At 40.7% G+C, this 21,194-nt stretch overlaps 1 protein-coding gene and 1 non-coding gene across 3 annotated transcripts; both read left to right on the top strand.

Moving 5' to 3' along the window:
- Positions 1-907: 907 nt before the first annotated feature.
- Positions 908-979, top strand: TRNAH-GUG. The gene has a single exon. It is a non-coding gene; the product is annotated as a tRNA-His (tRNA).
- A 3,557-nt stretch (positions 980-4,536) lies between these two features.
- On the top strand, positions 4,537-7,694 carry LOC122027511. 2 transcript variants are annotated; one of them, XM_042586504.1, is made up of 3 exons: positions 4,537-4,849; positions 5,085-5,628; positions 7,604-7,694. In XM_042586504.1, the coding sequence occupies exons 2-3, from the start codon at positions 5,193-5,195 to the stop codon at positions 7,642-7,644; spliced, it is 477 nt and encodes a 158-aa protein (XP_042442438.1). In that variant the 5' UTR covers positions 4,537-4,849; positions 5,085-5,192; the 3' UTR covers positions 7,645-7,694. The 2 variants fall into 2 exon arrangements, with proteins under 2 accessions (XP_042442438.1, XP_042442437.1); XM_042586503.1 differs by having other exon boundaries at positions 4,537-5,628.
- The last annotated feature ends 13,500 nt before the right edge of the window (positions 7,695-21,194 follow it).

A 21,194-nucleotide genomic window follows, 5' to 3' on the forward strand; every position in this document is an offset into this window, starting at 1 on the left:
TAGAATCTTTTCATGATTTGTTTAGCACATTATCTCTTCCGATTTTAGACAGAATCAATCTCATTAAGAAATTTTTTTTTGAACCCCTCAAATTACAGTGGAAAGCTAATGTACCTCAAGCTTCAGAATTGCTTCTGAGAGGGAAAGAGAAGGTCTCCTGCATAGGGGAAAACTTCACTGGGCCTATATCCATGGCGTACCCGGAAATAGGCAGTCTGAGGGCCGGAAGGATGCAGAAGGTGTCTACAATGCGACTCCGTAGCACTTCATCAGCGAGCACAAAGCAATATGGATCCCAAGAATAAGGTGAAAATGCCTGGGCGATTCCTCCCGTCTCTAGCTTCCTGGTTTCTTTTGCAAAAGGAAAAAATTTCTTACTTTGCTTAATCTTTCGAAAGGTCAGTAACTGAAAGAATTGAACGAGAACTCGTTGGAATCCGTACATTTGTTTGTTCTCTACGACAAACAAAAAGAATCAGAGATAATTAGACAATTGCAAGGTCCATCAATCAATTTATGTCAAAATTAATTGAAAATTTTAAAGGGTATGAAATGTTATAGAATTAGATTTTATAGGTTTGTCTCATTTTCTTAATTATATTTATATCTTTAAATATGATTTCATATGTTATATTTAAAAATAATAATTTTTTAAAATATAAATTAATTTTTAATAAATTACCATAATATATAATAATCGATTCCGGACATTACTTAATTAATAAAGTCCGAAACGATTGATTATTGTATGATTAAGATAGGTGCGAAAGAATAAGAAAAGGTAAAAATAAAACTAAATACGTAATTTTATAATTTTAAAATTTATATCAACCCCGCACTCTTTAAAAAATAATAAATTATTTATTCTAATACAACATCTTATAAAACTTGATCTCAATTTTCAACTGTGGCTGTAGTTTAGTGGTGAGAATTCCACGTTGTGGCCGTGGAGACCTGGGCTCGAATCCCAGCAGCCACAAATCTATTATTTGTTTTATCTAATATCTGATTTTTTTTTTAATTATCATGTTGTCTCTCAGTTACCCGTGATTTGATCCCTAATTACGATGTATTTATAAGAATTTTTCCTCCAAATAGGGGGCGCAATCAAAAGATGCTAGGCTTCTGGGCTGGCTACCGCGTGCGCTTCCCGATTTATCCTCGTGACCGGTGGGAAATTTCCGTGGGAGCGAATCGGTCATTCCAGAGATAGTCAATGAGACTAACTGGGATTTTTTTTTTTTTTTTATCTCAAAATTTATGCTCCCGGGGCTATGGTGCAGTGGCAGGGCATCCAGATTATCACCTAGATACCCACGGTTCGAACCCCAGCTATGACGAATTTGCAAAAATTTTCCTCTAAATGGGGTACGTAATTAAAGGATGCTGGGCTCCTGGGCGGTCTGCGATTTACCCTGGTGGCCGGTGGGAAACTTCCGTGAGGCCGGATCGATTACCCCAGGCTCGACGTTACCTAACCTAATTAATTTTTTTTTTTGAAGAAAATAAATTAACCAGGCTAGGTAACGTCGAGCCGGGGTGACCGACCCGACCACATAAAAATTTTCGACCGGCCACCAGGGTAAATCGGGAGGTGCTCGCAGCGGGTAACCCAGGAGTTCAACATCCTTTAGTTGCGCACCCCATTGGAGGAAAAATTTCTATGAATTCGTCATAGCTGGAGCTCGAACCGCGGGTACCTGGGCGACAATCTGAATGTCCTGCCGCTGCACCATAGCCCCCGGGGCCAAAATTTATTCTCTTAAAAAAAATGATTAACCTGCTTGGTAACGTCGAGTGTGGGGTAACCGACCCGACCCCACGGAAAAAAATTATTCTCTTCATGATGGCAAAAGGCGAATACGCTCACCCCAACACCCCCGCCAACCCGTCCCAGGACCAACACGGAGGAGATAAATCACGGGCGACTACTAGCCTTTGGAATAATGACTAGCACATAAGGGAGTTATTTATTTCGGCTTTTACCGAGATTCGAACCTTAGATCTCATGATGACAATACCTCATGCGCTAGCCACTAGACCCATCCGAGGGGACAAAAATTTATTCTCTTCAAAAAAAAAAAATAATCGGAGTTAACACCATTGACTATCTCTGGGATGACCAGCCAGACCCCACGGAAGTTTCCCATTGACCACCAGGGTAAATCGGGAAGCACACGCGACAGCCAACCCAGATGCCCAGCATTCTTTGATTGCGCTTCCCATTTGGAGGAAAATTTCTGAAATACGCCGTAGCTGGGGATCGAACCACGGGTGACTGGGTGACAACCTGGATGTCCTACCGCGACACCATGCCCCGGGGACAAAAAAAAAATTATTCTCTTCATGGTGGCAAAAGGCGAATACGCTGGCCCCCAGCGCCCCCGTCAACCCGTCCCAGGGCCAACACGGAGGAGGTAAATCATGGACGGCTACTAGCCTTTGGAATAGTGACTAACACATAAGGGAGACATTTACCTTGGCTTTGCTGAGATTCGAACCCTAAACCTCATACTGGCAACACCTTATGCGCTAGTCACTAAACCTATCCGAAGAGAAAAAAAAAGTTATTCTCTTCATTGTGGCAAAAAGCGAAACGCTCACCCCCAACACTCTCGCCGTACCCGACCCAAGGCCATCACGAGGGAGGTAAATCAAAAATTATTCTCTTCATGTGGCAAAAGGCGATTCGCTCGCCCTCAGCGCCCCCCCCCCCCCCCCACACAACCCGTTCCTAGGCCAATACGGATGAGGTAAATCACGGGTGGAAAATTATTCTCTTCATGTGGCAAAAGGTGATTCGCTCGCCCCCAGCGAGATCAAATCTTCTGTCTCGAAACTCTCCCTGTCCCTCTGTCCCACGCAGAAAACGACACCCGACTCGTGAGAAACACGTGACGAAGGCGGAAACCAAAAGAGCAACCGATCCGCTGGACCGATTAGGACATATCCTGATCGGTCTGGGAGGCTTCTGATCGGGCTGTGAACCGATCAGCCTATAGGTGGATCGGTCCACAGACCGATCAGAAGCCTCCCAGACCGATCAGGATATGTCCTGATCGGTCCAGCGGATCGGTCTACTGACCGATCCACAGGCAACAGGCGAATCACTCTTTTGGTTTCCGCCTTCGTCACGTGTTTCTCATGAGTCGGGTGTCGTTTTCTACGTGGGACAGAGGGACAGGGAGAGTTTCGGGACAGAAGATTTGATCTCGCCCCCAGCGCCCTCGCCAACCCGTCCTTAGGCCAACACAGAGGAGGTAAATCACGGGTGGCTACTAGCCATTAGTGCAAATGGCCAAGACATGAGGGAGGTTATGCTCGGTCATGCCGAGTTTTGTTTAAAATTATTCTCTTCATGTGGCAAAAAGGCGATTCGCTCGCCCCCAACGCCCCCGCCAACCTGTCCCTAGGCCAACACGGAAGAGGTAAATCACGGGTGGCTACTAGCCATTAGTGCAAATGACCAAGACATGGGGGAGGTTATGCTCGGTCACGCCGAGTTTCGACCCCAAGACCTCATGTGGCAACACCCCATGCCTTAACCATCGCACCGCCTCGAGGAGACAAAAAATGTAGTGGTAAAGATATTTAATTATCTTCCCGATATTTATACTTCGATGCTGACCATATTTGCTTCTTCATTTACCTGATGACTGTCCCCGGGGTCATGGTGCCGCGGTAGGACATTCAGATTGTTTCTTAGACACCCGCGGTTCGAACCCCAGTTACGGCGTATTTGTAGGAATTTTTTCCTCCAAATGGGGGGCGTAATCAAAGGATGCTGGGCTTCTGGGTTGGCCACCACGTGCACTTCCTGATTTACCCTGATGACCGGTAAAAAATTTCCGTGAGACCAGATCGATCATCCTCAGATATAGTCATTCAGGTTATTTGGGATTATTTTTTTTCCCATTTAGCTGATGACTGATGACTATTGGAAAATTGCTGTGAAGTTAATCAGTCATCCAAACTCGACATTCTTTGTTTGATTAATTATTTTTTTATCTCAAAATTTATTGGATAGATTATTCATGTAGATATTAACTAGGGTAAAGAAATTATGAATGAAGTGCTATATGATTTGGCTATTCGATTAGTTTGATTACATTTCAGTAATTTGCCAAATTATAAATGAAGTGCTAATCTATGTTGCGTTGGTTTTGGATGAGAGCAGGAGTCCCGATTCCCACGTGGCAGTTGCTTGTTGATGGAAAAACAAAAGGGACGATGATTGGTCTGGGAACACTTACCCGTCCGTTTACTCCCTGGGGACCTACTGGAACTAGTGTACCCGGTTTAATGATGTTGGATCCACCGTCAATCCTTAAAGCGGACGGTTGATGAATCGTCATCGCATAGGAAATTGTATGCGCCACTCTTCCGGGAGGGCCTCGCGATCGCCGCAAGACGCGTGGCCGGTTGGAGACCGTCAGGATAATTGGTTAGCAGATCTGACTCGTCGATCGCGTGTTGTGGATCTTGAAGCTTCGGTCGGAAGCTAGGAGCGCTATAAACTCGGATGGAAGACGGCTGCGATGATGACTATTCGCAGCTTGTTTCCGCCGTCTCTCTCTCTCCTCTCTCTCTCTCTCTGCACCCTCCAATCTCATCTGTCGACGGCCTGAGGACCGCCGGACGCGTTCAGTGCGTCAGCTGTGGAACTCTTGTTGAATTTTAGATTCTAAATCATCAGGCAAAAAGATTTTATTTTTTGCCCTTTCAAGGGGAAAAAATGGATTTCTCATGCTCGACGCTTCTCTTGCGAATTTGTGGGAGTTCAGGGTGGAATATATTTAATTTCCTGTTGCTTCTCCAAGTTATTTGATTTCTTGGACTTTGCTGAAAGGTTTATTGTGATTCACAAGTATATTTCTTCTGATTGATATTGTTTTGTGACCTTCATTTCTTTGGAGTGATGATTGTGATTGCTTTCGTCGGGGAAGTTCGAATGAAAGCTAATATTTTTCGTATATTATTTGCTGAACATACGATTGACTTTGTTAGAAAGGACGAGTTTGATCTGTTTTAGGAAAGTTATTATTTTGGCCAGTGGATTTGATGGTATGAAGTTCTTTCGGCAGATTCGTGGGATATTCTTATCTCAGTCATTTAGTGTGAGATCGTTTTGAGAATAAGATTAGTGGTGTGACTCCAAGAAGTCAGTGTTTTCTTGCCGGAGGATAAATACTATGGCTTTCGCACGTTTCTCTATCTGGATTTGGGGCAGGAAGGATCATGAATCCGCCAATTCGACACTCGTACCTCCTGAATTCCCTTCAGGATTCAAGGAAGCAGCGGATTACTCTAATGTACACAGGACAAGGTCAAACTGGAGAAGAAATAAGAAAAACTTGCAAAACCGCAAGGAAAGGCGGATAGACAAGGAGTACGACATCGTTCTTGTGCCCTCAGATGGTGGATGCATATCTGGGTCGGAGTCTGATGATTCTGATTGGTCTATTGGGTGGTCGGAACCTCATGGCCCTGAATTTGAGAGCGATTCAGAAGCAGAGAAAAGCTTCGCAGTTTTGGTGCGGTGTTATGGTCGTGGACGCAATGAGCAGGCAAAAAACTCCAGAACTCATGTCCTGGGAGCAGTCAGTCATATGGATGATGATCTATCAGGTAAGAAAAAAAATTAGTTTTGTCTTCTTTGCTATATATGTATCTTTTGTATATGTAGCTTAAAGTAGTCTGCAGGTTTGAGATTCAATCTCCTTGCATCCGTTTGCGTTTCATCTACTCACCAAACTTTTATTTTACCTTTTTGACGCATTATGACTGATTGTTTCAATTTTCCTTTGTACCACATTATGTTCGCCATTTTATTGTACTTTCCCTAAATTATGTTAATTCTGAAAGCCAAACATGCAACTGTTGGTATATCTTTAGTTACAGCTTGATATAATATGGCAAGAAGAAGAGGATTTATTTTTTTTCTTTTATTGAAAGGACTGCCATAAGGTCCTTTATTAAATAAGCAAAAATGACATTGCATTTCCATCAGGAAGACTGCCAGAGAAATATAGTATGCCATGCAGGAAACTAAGCCGCATATTGAAATGCATATGAGCATAATTCTTCCTCATGGCTTTCTTTTGCTAAAACATCAACTATGTAATTCCCTTCCATGCTTTAATGAACTATATGCACCTATTAGTCCCCCGCCAAAATTTTAGGCAGCCACTCCCCTGAATTTTTGCAGGCTTCTGATGCCTCCAGGTTGTCATTTATCTGTTTCTACTTGGGTCTTTCCAACTCCTTCCCAGGATAAATTCATACTTTTAATTGCATGATGCTCAGTTTCCAGGATGAAAGTGGGACTGACACAATGCATGATAAATCACTTTGATAGTTTAAATGCATGATAAATCACTTTGATAGTTTAACTCTTTGTTGGAGCTACACCTATCAAATTACTCTCTGATAATTGTATTTGTTTCGTTTCATTTTTTCTTGTAATCTCATATATCCATTTCAGAGACTTTTGTTTTTTGTATTCTTTGTTTCTTAACCATCTAATGTTCTAGCTCATAAAGATGTCAGCTCGTTCCCTACATGATTTTATAAGATTTTTCTTTTAGCTCAAGGAATGTAAGTGTACTTTGAATGCAATTGTGATTGTTGCATATGTACCTTGACTATAAGATGGCTATTTTCAACTCTATCACCGTATAGTTTAGTATGCTGATCATTTTTATCTTCTTATGTTTGGATATGTATTATTGTACTCTTGAAAATGTCATAGTTTGGTTCACTTGTATAACTCTCCTAGCTTACTAGTGTTATTGGATGATTTGACCAACCAAAGGTCCTAATTAAGATTGGTTTGGTAGTATTTCCAAGGTTTTAGCTTGATTTTCTCAAATCCCTTGTTGGCTTTAATTTTTTTTGTCGAAGTTGGGGTCTTGAGTTTGTTTATATACTACAAATAACCTTGTGAATACTCATATTCATGTTGTAACACAATAGTTTAGTCTTATATGGTAAGTTGTGGCCTAATGAAGAAACTTGATGAGCTAATTAGATGAGTGAGTGAACTATTAGTAACTTGAACTTAAACATTTCAGATAGTTGTTAGGCTCAACATCCAATTGTATCATTTAAGCAGTTGGGACACATGTGCATGTAGTCTAGACAGTTTAGGAGCATTGGTATTCACTCATGAGTTTGACAGAGGGCCAGACTACCCATTTTTTCAATTGAGAAAATAGTGGTATTCATAGATCCTCCTCTTTGTTACTCTATAGATGTAGAAAATTAAATTTGTTTTCCCTGGTCATTATTCTTTGCTTTGCTAGATAAATGTGTATCAATACTTGCAGCTTTCTTGAAAGAGTGCCTTGTCCTCTCAAAATATTCTACTACTCTCGTGAATAGCTGTTACTCGCTATTCAAATAGAAGGCTTGTTGTATATATGTACTTGATCTTGGTTGAAGTTTGCTTGAAAACGAGCATAATTCTTTTCCTTCCCACTAGTTATTGAAATTTGCTTTCTGGCAGCAACTTCCTTTCCTTCCCTTGGATTTATACACGAAAGTTTCTTGAATAATATTCCATGTGCTATTTATTGACTTGCTTTTACTTTTATTGGTGCAGATGGTAATAAGCGTATGGAGGAATGGCTTTCTTCTCTTTGAAGCATCTGACTGAATACTAATTGACAACTTGACCTAATGAGGTGTGAGAATAAACTTACAAAAAGAAAAAAAAATGCATATGACAAAATTTTTAATGAGTAATAAAATTATGAAGCAATGGCGTTGTCTTGGTGCATAAGTTACCGCTGGATAACATTTGCTTGGTGATATCTTGGAAGCTAACTGTTTCTTACAAATTCAAGGAAGGTTATTGAGAAGTTTATTTGGTCTTGCGGCTTTACAACCTTCTGAAGGCTGAAAATTCTCTGGGGCAATGGGCAAAGTTAATAATTGTACAGTGCGGCTGGTTAACATTGTTCCGTGCCATATTGAAACGGAATGTGATTTTTACAATGGATAAGGCAATTAGAGAAGTTAATATATGGGTCATGACCTTCCGGATGTTCAAACTATTTTGTAGGGAATGGTTCTTATTATTTCATTATTTTTTTTTCTGTAAATATCACCTTATTTTCGCCATTGCCTGATGTACATATTCTTGTAAATAACGTGAACACAATGTAAATATGGCACTATCGTTAAGAGATTTTGTTGTAAATATTATGCTTTAGAAAGGCAAGTTCCAAAACTATTGTCACTATACAAACAGGAATCATGTTCCTATACAGTGTGCAGATTTATATAAGTGAAATAATTGTCATCTGGCTGTTGAATTTGTCAGGTCTTCATTAGTGCAAGATTCTATAGCTATGTACTTGGTAATACAGTTAAGTTGATGGTAAATTTAGATTGATCAGATAGTTTATCTTGTACTTTTTTGTAAGCAAACATCTGTGCCGAACTTGAGGCTTACTCAAGGTTTTGACATTTCATTCGAAAGCAAAATTTTCCAGATAGCCTCCATTGTTCCACAGGGGAAAAGACTAAATGCAGGTTGGTAAGAGAATCCATCACATAATTGTGTGCGGTGGCACCACTAGCAGTCCTTTGCATTGATAAGATTTCACCATCACTGTGTCCTAGATATGTTCTTATCAATTTTGATTTGTGATATGATTGCTCGATGACATCCCAAATGGAAGATGACACTAGAAAATAACATTTGTTTTGTGCATGATGATGTATACTATTATAAAATGATGGGGCCATGTGAACTTAAAATCAGTAATATCATATCATCAAGTTGTGTTTATCCTAACTTTAATACTAACTTATTATATTAACCTGCATACTAACTTGCTTTGATTTCCTTCCCATAGTAAAGTTGTAACTTCATGGAACAATTTATGTTATCCTCTTTCAAAGTGATTACGACAAGAGGTAGAAGGATTAATCCAATATATGACTAAGATAGAGATGGCACAATTGCTAATCTCTTTTCATAGAAAAATGGCTTCAAATTGAATTGTAAATCAGCACGCAACAAGTTATAGATAAACTTCATTCATTTTGAAACTTAAATTTTGCCGTGTAGTTCTATCTAACATCTTTACAACTTCCCTTTTAGTTTTTTCCCCCTTCTTCTCTTTCTATGAAAAGCACACAAGTCACACTACGGAACTTAAATGGCAATCCAAGATCAATAGGAGAACAATAAGACAGTTTATTGTGAATCTTTCTCTCATGAGAATAAATTCCAAAACTTGTAGGCCTTATCTGATTTGTTCTTGCCTTTACGTGTGTTGACTATGCGGATGCACCCTTTGTGAAGGTCATCTGCATCTATCCTTTTCCAGTTTCAATTCCATATATCCAAAGTCAAAATTAATCTAATTCAAAAGAATACAATGGAGAACTGACCAACTCTAATGTGGAGATTATCCAGAATTTTATATAAGAAAAAAGACGAGGAGACAAATTAGAAGTGTTCCTTTTCGAGTTGTAACTATGGATGCTGTGGCTCAAGGATTTCTCAAAAGCCAGAAAAAAAAAGGTCATTGAGGCATAAGCAATATGTTTGGCCTGCAAATAAAAAGGCATGAAGACTGCCATGACTTTAGAACCACATACATGATGGATGACTCGTTGCATCCTAATCAATTTGGCTGTCGGCTATAAGTTAAATTCATGATTTATTTTCTTTCACATAATTTAAGAATGGACTGTGGGAGATAATATTTACTGGACTCGTTGCTAAAGGGTATAATAGAATCACTGAGGAACGACAGTATCAACTAAAAAGTAATGTTTTGAAAATTGGACCGATCACTGAACCGGTGAAATGACCAAGTCGAGGTTTTTAAGGTTTGATCGGTCGACCCGGTGGTTCAACTGTTATATTTATATATATATATATATATATATAAATCATGTTTCAATAATTAAAAATTATGTTTCAATTCTGATTGAACCTGTGATTTTGATCGATTTCGAGCGATTTTGACCGATTTTAAGTGGTTTTGATCGGTTTTAAACGGTTTTGACAGGTTTTGACCAATTTTTTTATTTTTTCGGTTTTAATGATTGACCGAACCGGATCAAGAGCCGGTTCGCGATTCAACCTGTCGGACCGGTCGGTCCGATCCAGTTTTCTCAACACTGCTAAAAACTGGGACTGAGACAAAGCATATCGACTTCAGTGACCCTGTAATTCCTCACCAAGTTAATTAGTCGAATAATTCCATGGTTTACTTGAGCTATGACTAATTTTTCACTAACAGGACTTGATGCAGTTAAAATTATCCTTGAACACGAGATGAAATACAGGCATGAAAACAAAGTATGCAATATCTTAGAAAGTTTTAATGACTGGTGGGTTGAAATAATACTTGTAACTGACAAAGTAAATCAGTCTTATGACTTACGATCCCCAAACAAACTACATTTACGCATGCAACGTGTCCAACAACGCGATCGACTCACAAGCATAATAAACATACGTGAAGAAGATGAAGCAGCAGGAGGTAGAACCATGCTTTTGATCATTCAATTTCCAACTTAATTAATCGCAGGGGTCTCTCAAGGAAGGAGAATGCTTTCAACGCAATCCAACCATTGCTCCAGATGGGCTTCCTCCTGCTTCTGATACCCTGAAAAGACACTGCTGGAGTAGTAGTTGCAGTCTTCATTGCTCATGTCATCCTGATCAGAAAGGATGCCCATTATTAGGCACTCTGTAGCTCTTCAGGAAAATTAAAGGCTTCTGGCCATCCGCCAGCAAGTGACAAGCATCTATGTTGGCCGCCGCATTTCTGCCACTTCCTGTGCTCAGCAGGTCGTCCACTTTCTGCTGAATGTTCAGGTTCAAGTCCATTACATTGCCACTAGATGCAGACTGATCATCTGGAATGAAACTAGTGACTCCAGCTTTTGCTCCCTATTCATTTGTTTGCAGCTTTTCTAGCAATAAATTCACCTGCAAGTATTAAGTGGATAAAATCAAAGGTTAGATTATCTCAATCGGCAGTTCAAGCTAAAATCCAGTTTTTTTCAACAACCAACCCTCCTGTAGCGAGAGGTCAACTCCAGAATGATGTTTCGTCCCTCTAGTCAAGAGGTCCAAATTAAAAAAGAGTAATTTTTTGAAGAATTAGGATCGCATAGGAATCATTAGTGGAATCAGGATTTGATTCAGCGCAGGAAAGTGACTGAAGACAAAAGTATAAAAACTAGAAGATTTATTAGACAAAATATAGAATATCACATTGTTATTTTAATTATTATAGCACTGTTCATGATACACAAAATGGAATGGAACAATATAGAGCTTAAAATACCGATTGTCTTTTTTTTTTACGGATGCGGTGATGATGAGGGACCTCATCTCGTGATCGTAGTGGAGGTCAAAGTCAAGACGGTTAATGTGCGGATAGTATCAATTGGTCGGGCGAAGTATGTACCGATCGGAGAAGAAGGCCCCGATCCACGTTCTAGCACCATTTCGCCAGCAGCCGACGCTATCAGAACACGAGCGTCAACATCTTCTCCCTGAAACAAGGATCAAAAGAAACACTGCGAGCCTACATACAGCGTTTCAATCAAGTAGCCATGGACATCCCCTCGGTCTCATTCGAGATAATGATGAACACCTTCACTAAGGGACTCGTCGAGGGAGACTTCTTCCGTTCGCTCATCAGGAAGCCGTCTAGGGACTTCGACCACATGCTCAAGAAGGCCAATGAATATATAAATGTGGAAGAAGCCCAAGCGGCAAGAAGAAAAGAGGCGTCAACCGAACTCTCAGCGACGACCGAGCGCCGACAGTTAAGCAACCATCAGCCGCCCAAAGGGCCAAGGGTCGAAGGAGCGCGACTACATCAGGAGACCAGGACACATGCCGTGCAGCATGTGGCTTCCGGTCAGCAAAAGGCAGCAAAAGGCAAGGTGTGGACACCGATATTCTGTTATTTCCACCAGTCAGTGACCCACAACACACGTGATTGCCACGGTCTAACACCAATCATCAGTCGACCGGCCCCAAGAGGATACCACCGCCGATCTCCTTCTCCCGATCAGCGACAAAGACATCGATATACCGGGCAGCGAGAGGATGAAGGAAGGGCGCCAGAGTGGCACTATCAACATTAGCGGAGGGATGACACTGACCCCTCTCGAGTTCCGACCGAGCGAAATAGACCCTTCCCTCGGGAAGAAGACAATAGAAACAATGCATCCCGAGGCAAAATAGGCATAATCGTTGAAGGGTTGATCGACGGCGATTCCAACAGAGTCAGGAAGTCGTACGCTTGGCTGGTGGAGATCCATGCGGTGGGATGCAACAAGGAGAAGGCCGAAATGTCTGAGATCAGCTTCGGCCCCAACGACTTGGAGGGAGTGGAGATCCCTCACGACGACACGCTGATCATCCGGGCGGTAATCGTTAATTATACTATTCATCGAACTTTTATTGATACAGGGAGTTCGGTGAACATTATTTTCAAGAAGACGTTCGATCAATTACAAATTGATTGGAATGAGTTGCTGCCCATGACGACCCCTCTGCAATTCGGACAGGCCTGACTGACCATCTCGCTCGGGAAAGAACCATTGAGGAGAACTATGTTGGAACCCCAACGTATTTTGATGTAATCAAACAAATTAAGTTAGATCCTGTTTGGTTTAACCATTGTGTCTAAGTGTGCAGGAGCTTAGGAACACATGAAATCGAGCGGAAGACGCGGCTAGCGAGAAGGACGGCACGGGAGAGAGCCAACGGACTCGGTGTGTCTGAGGGACGAGGTGACCGCGGAAGAGTACACCGGTAGACGAGAAGAACATACACGACGTTTGAGGGACGAGAAACCGGGAAAGAAGGTTGCTCGAGGAGAATGTCTGAAATCGAGTTCGGATGAGCCTTTTTCTGGATGGTCGATATCACCCAAGCAAACGGAACCGGAGCGGAAGATCTAGACCGAGACGGGTGGAACCGGAGCAGAGGGACCGGACCATAAAGTCATTTTTAAAATTTTGATTTTTAGAAAAAATTCATAAAAATTATTTAACTATAGAAAAATCTAGGAATTTGTTGTACCAACGGATAATATAATTATTCATCACATAAAACTTTAAACGGAAAGAAAATGAAAGAGAAAGTTTACAAATTAATTTAGTCAATGCATTTAAAAATTCAATTAAATTAATTTAATAGGTTAAAACATATTTTAATATCTAAAATAAATTATTTTCTACTAGATTAATTAAATATTTTTTTGAAATAGTATTTCTAGTAACTTTTATAATTTGGTTCTTATAATTCTTCAAATATCAATTTAGTCTTTCATAATTTTTAGAATTTGGGATTCATAATAAATTTGAATTTTCATAACCAGAATTCATCAATATTTCTATTTATTCATTTCGTTTTAAATTTTAAATTTTAATTTTGTCAAACTCTTCTAGTAGGTATGCATAATCTCTTTTTGAATTTACATATTTGAACATAGTTCTGCATAAAAACCTACTTAGCATTTTAATAGCATCGTATATTTGGTCACTTACTGTATTGGACTTGTGGATGCTCGCTTTTCATCGTTGCTTTCTTCTAAGGTGATTTCGTCATCTTCTGCTCGATGAATAGTTTGATGTATTGTTCAATCTTGGACTTGGATGATGACAACTCGCTCCATGTCGCTTGTAGTTAGATTCTTTTGTTTTGTCCTTGATTGTTCTTTCTTTTCTTTTCTTTTCTTTTCCTTTGCTTTTTAGTCTTAGATAGTTGTCATTTATATGTCTTTCTTCTTAGTAGTTATAGCATTGAACCTTCTTTTTCCTTTGAAATAGCTTTGTCGCCCGTTTCTTATCAAAGTTGTTAGTTTTAAAAAACTTTGAAAACTTTCTTACCATAAAAGCTTCTTCGTCTTCGTCAAGAGATGACTTGGAATTTAGTCCGTTCTTCTCGGCTTGCAGTGCTATGTTGTTGTTTTTGTTTGATTTTTCTATATATTTAAATCATGCATATCAAGACTCATGTAATTATAAAGTCGAAAATAACAGACTCATGTAATTATAAAGTCGAAAATAACTCTTCTAACGTACTAACCTCTAAGTTCTTTGAGATGTAATATGAATTTACTATTGATGTCTACTCTTGGGGTTCTCGAAAAGGCATTGAGTGCATATCAGAGAGAATCCTGATTTGACACTGATTCTCTAAGATTAGTCATTCAGTAATCAGTTCCTTGATCTTTACGTGCAGTTGAGCTACTTTTTCTCTCTTTTCCATCCAGAAGTTCATCGGTTTATTTTGGAGCAGATCCCGTCTCGCCAATTTAGCCTCCGAGGTCCCTTAGTGCAGCTCTAGGAACTTCTCCTAAAATTTTTTGGCTGAGTGTAAGCGTCAATTCAGTTGACTTCTTGAGATGTTAGCACGCTCAGAAGGTGGAATTCGACCTTACCGTTTGCCATGAACTTGGTCTGCTACTTCTTGTTCCATTGACGCTCTTCTTTTTCTTTTCCGTTCTCATCCTTAGGTACTTCAAAATCATATTTAATTATAAGTAAAATATCAAAGTCAGTTTTAAAGTATACCTCTATTGTTCTCTTTCATAGGGCGAACTTCCCTTTGAACTTGGACGGGTATATACTAGATCCGGTCATTTTCTTATTGTTTCAGTTGGCGGTTAGTCCTTCTAAAGTGGTTGGACTCTGATACCGCTTGTTGGAATGGATGAACCAGCTAGATGGAGTGAATAGTTTGCAAATGGAATTTCGAACTCTCTTTCTTTCTAATCTAGCAAGCACACACTATTAAATGAAATAAAAGAAATGCATAAAATAAAAGAGACTAAGTAAGAGACACGAAGTTTTACTTTGTTACAACTTAGGTGGTTGTCAATCTAAGATAGTAGAAACTGATCACTAGCAAAAACCCCTTCAACTAAGTCAAAGGCAGAGAAGCCCCATATAGCAATTAAAAGTTTAAGAAAAGAATATAGAAATTGAGTACAGAGTGTGTTATTGAACTCCTAGCTCTATTGTGCTATTTATAGCGTGTTGGGAAAAAGTTATTGTTGGGATAATTTTCCTAGGTCAAGTTTGACCAGTTTGACTAAGCTTGAGTTGAGTCAAGCTTGAGTTGAGTCAAGTTTGAGTCGAGATTTGAGTTTTGATGTTTGACAATATATGGAGATTGCTAGGGCAATCATCCGGTTGTGGAGATGGTCAAAAAGTTGACCAGGTTGAGAAGAAGACAAGTCAAGTAGGTCAGGGATGACAGGAGACTTGACTGGGTAAATCCTAACTGGAAGTTAGGTGTCTGGAAGTCCTAACTGGAGGTTAGGCAGTGGAGAAGTTCTAATTAGAGGTTAGGCAGTGGTGAAGTCATAACTGGAGATTAGGCAGTGGTGAAGTCCTAACTGGAGATTAGGCAATGGTGAAGTCCTAACTAGAGGTTAGGCAGTGGTGAAGTCCTAACTGGAGGTTAGGTAGTAGAGAAGTCCTAACTGGAGTTTAGGCAATGGGAAAGTCCTAACTAGAGGTTAGGCAAGAGAGAAGTCAAGTAGGTCAAGATTGACAGGAGACTTGACTGGGAAAGTCCTAATTGAAGATTAGGCAAAGGTAAGTCCAACAGGAAGGTTGGCAAGAGTGAAAATCCAAATATGTTAGTGTTGACTAGACTTGGTGGTGAAAGTCCTGATAAGTGAGATCAGACAATTAAAAAGTCCAAGTGTGATCTTGGAAATGGGAGAAAGTCCTGGTGAGGAGCCAGGCAATTGGGAAAGTCCAAGTGTAATCTTGGCAAAGGTTGAAAGTCCAAGCATGTGATCTTGGCAAGGTAAGTTCTAGTGTAACTTGACAAGGAGAACTCAATAACTAGGATGAGGCCGAAGGAAGCTCCTGAAGGCAAGGTGTGAAGGATGAGAGATATCCGAGGGACACAAGACTGATGGTGGAGGCTAGAAGGCTAGTTCGAGGTTGATCGAGTGTGGTGTATAATCCGACAACTATGATGAGACCGAAGGAAGCTCCTGAAGGCAATGCGTGAAGGATGGGAGATATCCGAGGGACGTAAGGCTGATGGAGGAGGCTAGAAGGCTAGTTCGAGGTCGGTCGGGTGTTGGCCAAATGCTAGGCATGGATACCCAACAGGTCATGGTTGACTGGGAGTTGGGTTTGGAACCTTGAACTTGAGTTTGAGGCAAGTCCAGGGTGTTCAATTGATCGGTCGATCAATTGAACAAGTGTCCAATTGATCGGTCGATCAATTGAACCAGTGTCCAATCGATAGGTCGATCGATTGAACCAGTGTCCAATCGATCGATCGATCGATTGGAGTGTGCTACGAGTGTGGGATGACTCAAATCGATCGGCCGATCGATTGGGAGCATTACTCGCAAGCACAGAAGCTTTCCCAATTGATCGGGCGATCGATTGGGATCTACCAATCGATCGGTCGATTGATTAGGGAGGAGAAGCTCTCGCGCGGACGCGAGAGCACAGAATGGGTTTGAATCGATCGGCCGATCGATTCAGATGGTCCCAATCGATCGGCCGATCGATTGGGAAGTGACCGTTGAGCAGGAAACGAGCAATGGACGGCTGGGATTGTGCAGATGTGGCGTGGCAATCGATTGGGACTAATTTGGATCGATTGGGAGCACTGTATAAAGTCTTGGCGGAGCATTTTCTTCGCTAGATCTTTGCGATTTCTTCCTACGATTTTCTGCGTCTTTCACCAGCGATCTTCTCCGAGATTCTTGCCAGTTCTTGAGGGTTCTTGGAGTGCATCTCCAAGATTTAAGAGGCAACAACAACACACAACAAGTAAGCAAGAAGAGTGTGTTTTCACTTGCCTTTTTGTATTTCTCTTCTTGTGTGAGTTGTATTAGTGTGTTGGGTTTGTACGAGGCTTCTCCGCCTCCGGCTGCGACCGAGAAGGAGTATTTCATAGTGGAAGAGTGAGTCGGTGTGTGAATCCTTGGATTAGTCACCTCTTCTTGAGGTGGATACCAAGTAAACCCTAGGTGTTAGCATTGTGTGTTTGTATTTTAGTTTCTGCTGCATATCAAGACAACACAAGCAAAAGTGCGCGATGAGACGCTATTCACCCCCCTCTCTAGCGGGCACAAAGGTCCCAACAATTGGTATCAGAGCGAGGTCGCTCTTCTACGGACTAACCGCTAAGAGAGCAAGAAGCTAGAGGAAGGAGATGGACTTGGGAGGTCCACTTGGATGGGATATCAGAATCCCACCTCCATATGATAAAGAAGACTTCAATGTTTGGAGGACAAGGTTGGAGACTTGGTTGCAAATGGAGTGGAACCAATGGGTGGTCTTGGAGGATCCATTTGAAGCTCCAACGGATAAGAAGGGTAAACGCCTCAAAGCTCGATATTGGACCGAGGAACAAAAGGAGCTAGCGGAGGCCAATAAGGAGGTAACAAACATATTGTTAAATTTATTATCTTCTAATGTCATTGTGAGTGTAGGTAAATATACAAGTGCAAGTGATCTTTGAAAAAGGATCATTGCCCATCATGAGAACCCTACACAACTCCAAGGAGTGGAGGAGCCCAAGGAGAAGAGCTCATTGGTCCAAGAGGAGAAGGACCAATCCGATGTTTATACAAGGTCAACATTTGAGGAAGAAAAGGAAGAGAAGGAAGAGGTGGAAGGGGAGAGATCTTCCACATCCTCAAGAGATGACAAAGTGGAAGAGTCCACATCCTCAAGGGTTGAAGAGGTGGAAGCACCCACACTCTCAAGAGGAAAAGAAGAAATAGAAGATGATGTCACCTCCACAATTCAAGTTACATCTGTTGGAGCAATCTAGGTACCCTAGGTTTTGATGTTTGGGCAAAGGTTTAAATTATGTTTATTGTTGTATTTGATATGCATTGTGAGTGTGCAGGATACAGGTACAACAAGGAAAGTCCAAGGGTGAGTCTTGGCAGTGTAAGTCCAAGCATGTAGTCTTGGCAACGTAAGTCCAAGTGTGATCTTGGCAAAGGAGGAAAGTCCAAGGATGAGTCTTGGCAGCGTAAGTCCAAGCATGTAGTCTTGGCAACATAAGTCCAAGTGTGACTTGGCAATGGATGAAGTCCCGGAGGCGCGACCTCTTGGCAAAGGAAGACCCGACAACAATGACAAGGCCGATGGAAGCTCCAGAAGGCAAGACGTGAAGGATGGGGAGACATCCGAGGGACGCAAGGCTGATGGAGGAGGCTAGAAGGCTAGGTTGGTCGGGCGAGAACGAGTGCTGAGTGAATGTACTCGAGGTAAAATATCAAAATTAGGGTTACTGTAGCAGTACTGTAGCGTTACTATAGCAGTACTGTAGCGTTACTATAGCAGTACTGTAGCAGTCGACTGGTGGTTTCATCAGTCGACTGGTGCAGTCGACTGGTAGCGAACAGAGGGTTGGTATCGAGCCGTTGGGCTGCAACGGTCGAATTTCCACGAAGGGCAGTCGACTGCATATTTTGGCAGTCGACTGGTAGGCGGGGTTTTCTAACCCGTGGGCTATATAGCCAAGCATTGGAAGCTTGGTTGAAGTTGACGAAATTAGTGGTGGTTAACCCTAATTAGAGTCTCCTAGTCCCCAAGTGATCTAGCGTGCTTGTACAAGGTCGTGGCGAGGTTTCTCCACCCACAAGGAGCTACACGAGCTAGCCGGAGGTTTTCCGGGGAGTCATCCACCGACGGATCGGGATCGTCCACCTTACGGACAACCGTGGAGTAGGAACTTCATCTCCGAACCACGTTAAACAACGTGTCATTGGGTTTGCTTCTTGTTTATTGTTTTCTAGGGTTAGCTTTGCTTTTGTTTGTTAGTATTTTTGTTTCCGCTGTGCACTAACAAGCGTAGGAAGCGACGATTTGGGTGAGACGCTATTCACCCCCCCTCTAGCGAACGTCAAGGTCCCAACAACATCAAATGGAGAATCGAGCATCATCCCTACAAGCAAAGGTATAGAAATTTTAATTATAAATAATTAAAACCATATCATTTGCTTTGAATGTAGGGAGCATGGACACTATAAAAGCAAGTGTCCAAAATTGGCCAAGAAGAAGGGCCAAGTGGCAACTAAGGCTAAAGAGAAGCCTAAGGTGGTTGATCCCACAGAATGCAAGAGCAAGGAGCACGTTGTGTGCTTCTCATGCAATCAAAGAGGACATTACCGAAGTCACTGTCCTAAAGGGAAGAAGCCAACCAAGGTCAAAGGAGGAAGCACAAATCTAGGGGGAACTTTGAAAAGTGAACCCAAGGTAACATTTAATAGTGTAATTCCTCCTAGTCATGATAAAATGCATGTTAGAAATAACTTTCATCTTTTTAATACAAATTATCATGAAAATAGAAAGCGTGATGGTGTTAAGGAAAAATACATTCCTCCTCATGCTAGAACTACCACAACTAAGTTTAGGAAGGTAGATAGTAACAATTTAGGCAATAACTCTAAGGACGTTAGATACATGCCTAAAATTAGGAATGCTCATAGGAGTCAAGAAAAATCTAAATCTGTGAATTTAAGAGTGGAAAACCAAGTCTTGAGGTCAAGACTTGATAACTTGGAAAGAACCCTAGCAAGAATGGAAAATCTTCTAAAGGGTCAAAATGAACATAACCTAGGAAAAGCTACACAGGAGACATCCAATGGCTATAGAGGTTTGGGATACAAACCTAAAGCCAAGAAGGATGTGACTTCTTTTCATAGGGTTCCATATAATTATGGAATCAAACCTAGGTTTAGAGGTCAAGCCAAAAACTCTAGGGAAGGAATCCCTAAAAGTATCCTTGGCAAGACAAATGTGACTAAGACTTCTAAGAAGTCTAACAAAGTCACAAAGAATGTCACAAGGGAGGTCATTCCTAAAGTTGACCTAGTAAAAGTGACTAAGGCTTCAAAAATGTCAAACAAAGTCACAAACAAAGTTACAAGGGAAGTTATCCCTAGAAGTGACCTAGTAGAAGTGACCAAAGCTTCTAAGAAGCCTAGAAAGGTCCTTAGGAAGGTATCTAGGGAACTCATCCCTAGTGAGTACCTAGAGCACCCAAGGAGCACCAATAGGTTTTGGGTTCCTAGGAGCATATTCTCTACACCCTAGATGGGTTTAGAGAGTGTCAACTCCAATTGGAAGGGTAGTTAACCCAACCTTGTTAAAGTTGACACTTAAGAGTATTTTCAAGGTTATTGTTAACCTTTAAAAATGAAAAGGATTATTGGGTTACTCTTGGAAAGAGTAGTATATGTGTCAAAACTTGAAAAGATGAACTTAATCTAAATTGGCATACTTAAGAAAGACATAAGAAAAATCAAGTTAGAATTTTGATACTTTCTTAAGAAATGAGGAGAAGACCCAAGCCTTAATCAAGTGCAATTAAGCCTAAAGAGCAAAAAGGTGCCAAGTATTGAGAATTGAAATTAGAAATTAATTGGTACACTTGGAGAAGCAAAAGAAAGGTCAAATTGGGAATTTGATGTTTTCTCATGGAATTAAGGGAAATATAAGCCTTAATCCAAAATTGTCACTCTTAGAAAGAGAAAAATGTGCCAAAGTTTGAGGTGTTGATGTTAGTCTAAATTGGCACATATGGAAAAAGGAGAAGGAATACCAAGTTAGGATTTTGGTATCTTCTTAAGGGAATTAAGATATGTTTAAGCCTTATTTCTAAATAATTACTCCTTGGAAGAGTAGGTTGTGCCAAACTTTGAGGAATCACATTTAATGTAAGTTGACACACTTGGAAGAAGGATAAAGAATGACTAGTTGAGATCTTATATGTTCTTAAGGACGTAAGAGCAAAATTGAGTCTCAAAGATTAATCCTTAAAAGGAGTAAAATGTGCCAAGTAAAATTCGAGGATTCAATTTTTTGGCACATATAGAGAAAGGAAAGAGATGTCAAGTTGGGTTTTGACATTCTCTTAAGGGAGGCATAGGCAATCTAGGATTAAATTTAAGGCTTAGCTAAGGATTAAGGATACTTAGTTAGATTATCTAGGTATATTTTGTTTATGCTAAAATGTCATGATTGATTGCCTATCATATGTCATGACATCATGTGTTGCATTCATGATTATTATGAAAAATACAAAAATACCATGTCATGTCATACATACATCATGTAGCTATAGCATGATTTTCTTTTGAAAATTACTTATTTTGATGTATGCCATTGATCATCATTAATTGTATTAATTTCCTTAT

The sequence above is a fragment of the Zingiber officinale genome, chromosome 10A (genome assembly GCF_018446385.1).
Source record: "Zingiber officinale cultivar Zhangliang chromosome 10A, Zo_v1.1, whole genome shotgun sequence".
Lineage (NCBI taxonomy): Eukaryota > Viridiplantae > Streptophyta > Magnoliopsida > Zingiberales > Zingiberaceae > Zingiber > Zingiber officinale.